General features: G+C 31.8%; 1 protein-coding gene across 1 annotated transcript in view; it reads left to right on the plus strand.

The window, feature by feature from the left end:
• Positions 1-1,635: 1,635 nt before the first annotated feature.
• Positions 1,636-3,192, plus strand: part of LOC132163099 (tropinone reductase homolog At5g06060-like) — a 9,557-nt gene continuing 8,000 nt past the window's right edge. The window contains exons 1-4 of the mRNA XM_059573296.1: positions 1,636-1,724; positions 1,855-2,062; positions 2,692-2,908; positions 3,031-3,166. Coding sequence (XP_059429279.1) covers positions 1,636-1,724; positions 1,855-2,062; positions 2,692-2,908; positions 3,031-3,166 — 650 coding nt within the window. The remainder of the gene's footprint in view (positions 1,725-1,854; positions 2,063-2,691; positions 2,909-3,030; positions 3,167-3,192) is intronic.

Consider the following 3,192-nt stretch of genomic DNA (forward strand, 5'->3'; position numbering starts at 1 on the left):
CCTTTAAAATTGTGCGTTTTAAAAAAAACACCCCTTGCCTACTTTCTGAAAACGCTATTTTGTATTCATTTAGGGTTAGCAATATATATATATATATATACAAAATAATTGTTTCTTAATATATTTTAATATTCAATGCTATCACCTATTAAAATGGAACCCGACCTTGTTTAGATTCCAAAAATTATCTATGATTGAATTAATATTAAATTTCAGAACAATTTCTCTTTTGATGTAAAACATCAAAGAATCAGTCAAAAACTTATCTTCAATTTTGTTGCGAAGCCTAATTTTTAAAATATTCATGCTAAAAATGCTCTTAGTAGTTGCCATAGAAGCGGGAAGAATAAGCACAATTGCAACAATTCACAAAGCAATTTGGTAGACAATTGATCTTCAGGTGCTTACCAACCATTAACACAATTGAGAATCTATTACGCCACAAAAATTGGAATATTCAAGGTTGGCGATGATGCAGCAACGGCATTGACTTATGAATTCGTTTGAAAAGGCCAACTACTTTAATTAGCTTTCTCATCATTTACAAATAAATTTATATGATAATGGTAGGGTCTTTGAGTTAAGAATTATGGCATTAATAATCTTGTGGACATATAAAGAATTATATTCATTGTTTTATGAAACTTGATATTCACTAATTTTAAATATCATGAAGTACGTACAAATATTATTATGTACCATAAATCTCATTCAACCAAACACCTATGAGTGAAACATAAACTTTCTAACCTAATGGCCTATGGGTGAAACATAAACATAATTATTCTAAGCCATGACTTTGGGGTGGTTCTGTAACCCCTAGATATGGGCGAAAGGGTGGCTGAACCACCCTCTGGCCATTTGAGTGTGGTTTCAGCCACCCCATAGCCATTTGAGGGTGGCCAACTTCTCTTTGAACCTTCATTTTCTATTTCTTAAGGGTATTTTTGTGATTTGGGATATATTACAAATTTTTGGTAGTTTGAGAAATATTGATGCAATATTTAGTTTGGATGACATTGCAAATTTACTTTTAATTTTAAGATAACACGGGTACTTTTTCCAAATAAAACATTTGTACGCATGGGTCTCATGTAGCATTTTCATTCATTTTAACAACAAACATATGTGACAACTGCAAAATACTGGTAGTTGGAGATTTAAAGTGGCTCACATGTCATATATGTTATATATTATTTTATATTAAGAGAGTTTTTATTAAACCAAAACTTTTTGGATAATTAAATGTATAGATAACTACTTAAGGTGAAAGGTTATATCATTTCACCAAATGCTGTATCCCTTGATGGAAGGAAGCAACATTAGATAAATTGGATAGGGTCATGGTCTATCTATAAATAAGTCTGCGATATCCATCAGTTACAAGATGAACATGAGAAACAGATAGGCCAAAAACTCTTATCTATCACTCTCCAACATATTGTGAGGGCTATAGGATTGATTATAGAATTGCAAATAGAAGGTTTTAAGATTGCAAATTCAAGAAACGTTCAATTCTGAATTTTTGGATTATTCAATCCAAGTATTTAAGCAATAATGGCCAGAAGTTAGTGATTTTATTTTGATGTTTATATGATAATCTTCTCCAAAATTCTTACAGGTCATTGTAGCGATATGGCTCAGGCATATAGTTGTGGCAAAGATGGCAGATGGTCTCTTGAGGGAACCACAGCTCTTGTTACTGGTGGAACCAAAGGAATCGGGTTCGTTTCTCTTTGCATGCTCTCTCTTTTCCTAGCTTTTATTTTCAGCTTCACAAAAAGAAATTTGCTGTTTTTATGGCTTCGGCTTCAATTTGGAGACAAACATAGGGGTGTTTTTGTATATATATAGGTATGCTATTGTGGAGGAATTGGCAGGGTTTGGGGCGACGGTGCACACATGCTCTCGCAATCAAGGTGATTTGAATAAGTGCTTGCTTGAGTGGGAGGCGAAGGGCTTTCGAGTCACTGGTTCAGTCTATGACCTTGTGTCTCGTCCCCAACGAGAGGAACTTATGAACACCGTTTCTCGTCAATTTCATGGCAAACTCAATATACTTGTAAGCCTTTGGTTTTTTGTGGTATTCATTAAGAAAAAAGTCATGCTATACCTAGGAGTTCTATCTTTCTTTTATCCTTAAATATGATGTATCTTTTAAAATTATTACCATTGAATTTGATATTCCAATAGTAATTTTAAAAGTCACATCACATTTTGAAAAATTAAAAGGGAATAGAACTAATAGTACCAATTAGTAAAAAATATAAAAAATATAAAAAATATAAAAAAATATTTTTCAAAGAATATTTTACTTCGAAACAAATGGAGCATTAATCGTACTTTGATTTCTATTCATTTCCTTACTTTATAACTTTCAAATTAGAGAAATAACTGAGTGAGGATATTCACAAGAACCTTCAAATATAAAATATTTATATATATATATATATATATATATATATATATATATGACTAAAATTTGTTGTTGTTTGAAATTGCAAAATATATAAACTTCTTTTAGGATATTGACTAAAAATTAGCTCATGCATGTATTACATGCATTTACCATCATTATGATTATTGTTTATAATAATGCATATTCACTAAAAATATTATAACAATAAGAGTGGTTTTAATAGAGCGAGGCATGCATATATTTAAAAAGAATTGACCAATGACTGGTTTTAGATAAATAACGTGGGGACCATGCTTGCTAAACCAACCCCAGAGGTGACGGCTCAAGATTTCGCATTCATCATGACAACCAATGTTGAATCCACTTACCATATGAGCCAACTCGCTTATCCTCTTATGAAAGAATCAGGAGGAGGAAGTATTGTTCTCCTTTCTTCCATTAGTGGAATGTTGGGAATAGGTAGCACATCCATTTATGGAGCAAGTAAAGGTATGTAATATATATACTTATGCAATTTTATTTTCATAATTAACAGGTTATGGATATTATAAAAATTTACATTGGCTTGAATAATTGAATTGCATGTTATATATATATATATATACATGCAGGAGCAGTAAACCAACTTACTAGAAGCTTGGCATGTGAGTGGGCACGAGACAATATCAGGACCAACTGCGTCGCACCTGGGGTGATAAGAACTCCTTTAACGGAGGAAGTAAGTGCATTAATTTGTCTTAAATGTTGGCATAATCATCATATTAAATATGTTT

Source organism: Corylus avellana, chromosome ca10 (genome assembly GCF_901000735.1).
Source record: "Corylus avellana chromosome ca10, CavTom2PMs-1.0".
Classification (NCBI taxonomy): domain Eukaryota; kingdom Viridiplantae; phylum Streptophyta; class Magnoliopsida; order Fagales; family Betulaceae; genus Corylus; species Corylus avellana.